At 41.1% G+C, this 1,535-nt stretch overlaps 1 protein-coding gene across 1 annotated transcript in view; it reads left to right on the forward strand.

The window, feature by feature from the left end:
- Positions 1 to 1,535, forward strand: part of MAATS1 (MYCBP-associated, testis expressed 1) — a 125,470-nt gene that overhangs the window by 41,249 nt on the left and 82,686 nt on the right. Inside the window, 1 exon segment of the mRNA XM_012639500.1 lies at positions 429 to 575. Coding sequence (XP_012494954.1) covers positions 429 to 575 — 147 coding nt within the window.

Genomic DNA, 1,535 nt, shown 5'->3' on the forward strand with positions numbered 1-1,535 from the left:
TCCCCAAGAGAAAAGCCACAGTTAAGTTCAGACAGCAGATTGTGTGTTATAAACCAGGGGAAGATTTATTGGAAAAGAAAATATGGCCATGAACAATGCTATCCCCAGGATTTTAGGGAAGGAGCACAGGAAATGAGGGAGAGTTCTAGTTTCTTAATATGACCCTAGAGTTGTCACCTTGTATTTGAGAGGCATTTTCAGACACTGGGTAAACATCTCACTGAAAGCTAAGCCTGTTCTCTGCCTGAGCAGCTGAAGGCCCAGAAAAGCGGACTAAGCACTAGCTCTGGAGGACACACCTGCTCTGTGGACCCGAAGGGACAGGACAGAACCCACTGTTCCCAAGGGTCTCATGAGTGGCTGCTTCCTAGTGCTTGTCACAAATGGATGGTAATGTGCAGGTCTCTCTTTGATTTGATTTGATACAGATGTTTGAAGGGAAAGAAAAGCGACTGGAGTTGATCCAGGAGTTGCGCACCAGCCACGCACTACAAGATGATGATAAGCTGGTGAAAAAAGCCGAGAAGCAAGAGACCCTGGCCCTCCTGCAGCAGAGGAACTTGCATGAGCACAAGGTTTTCCCTTTTTTCATGTTACTTTCTCGTTACATTTCCCCCTTGATTTTTATCATTGCACAAACAACATTATAAAAACAATAAATAAAATGATAAAAAAGAAACACCTCCCCAATCCCATCACTCCATCGGCATTCTTAGACAAGGCTGCTGCAGTCCATAACTGGGACTGTGCCCTCACTGAATTGAAGATGGTGTTATTTTCTTCATTTGTGAAAAAAAACCGAAAAAAAACAAAAAAAGAAACACTACCACCACCAACAAAAAAAACACACACACACAAAAAAATGCGGTTTTTCAACTATAAGATTTTCTCCATCCTAGTTTTTCCTTAAATATTTGGTAACTCTACTCTATGTCACTTAGTGAGGGATTAGCAGAATGAATAAGTAATAAAAGCAACATGGAAAAAGTGAGAAATGATATTTATTTTAAAATATCAACAGTTATTTCTGAGTTTTGGAGCTGTATATAGCTCACGCTGGTTAAACTGCATATTAAATATGTTACTACCTCATGATATCTGGTGCCTTTCATCATGACCTCCTGGCTGTGTACCACCTGACACAGATGAGAATTGCAGCTTTATTTTTTTTTCCTAGACACATTTCTCAGAAAGCATGAATTGCAGCTTTAAACCAGCTGCTGTAAATGTTTTTCCTGCTCCCTTCCACTGTTTGTCTATATACACACACCCTTTTTAATGTTGTCGACCACAGTGTACGTACACTTTTACTCCCTCTCCCACTTTTCTGTGAGCCAATCTGAAGAAGAACCAATTTGCAAAGAGTTTAGTGTTTTAAGAAAGTAATACAGCAAAGTTAATATGACCCACCTCCAGTAATACACATGACTCTTGTGCTGTGCGGGCCCTGGGTACAAACGGTCAGCAGCTGGGAAATGACCACAACTTAATTTCTTTTACATGGCATCAGCACCGTGGATGGTTGCTGAGCTGGG

Source organism: Propithecus coquereli, unplaced genomic scaffold (genome assembly GCF_000956105.1).
Source record: "Propithecus coquereli isolate 6110/MARCELLA unplaced genomic scaffold, Pcoq_1.0 Scaffold10, whole genome shotgun sequence".
Taxonomy (NCBI): Eukaryota; Metazoa; Chordata; class Mammalia; order Primates; family Indriidae; genus Propithecus; species Propithecus coquereli.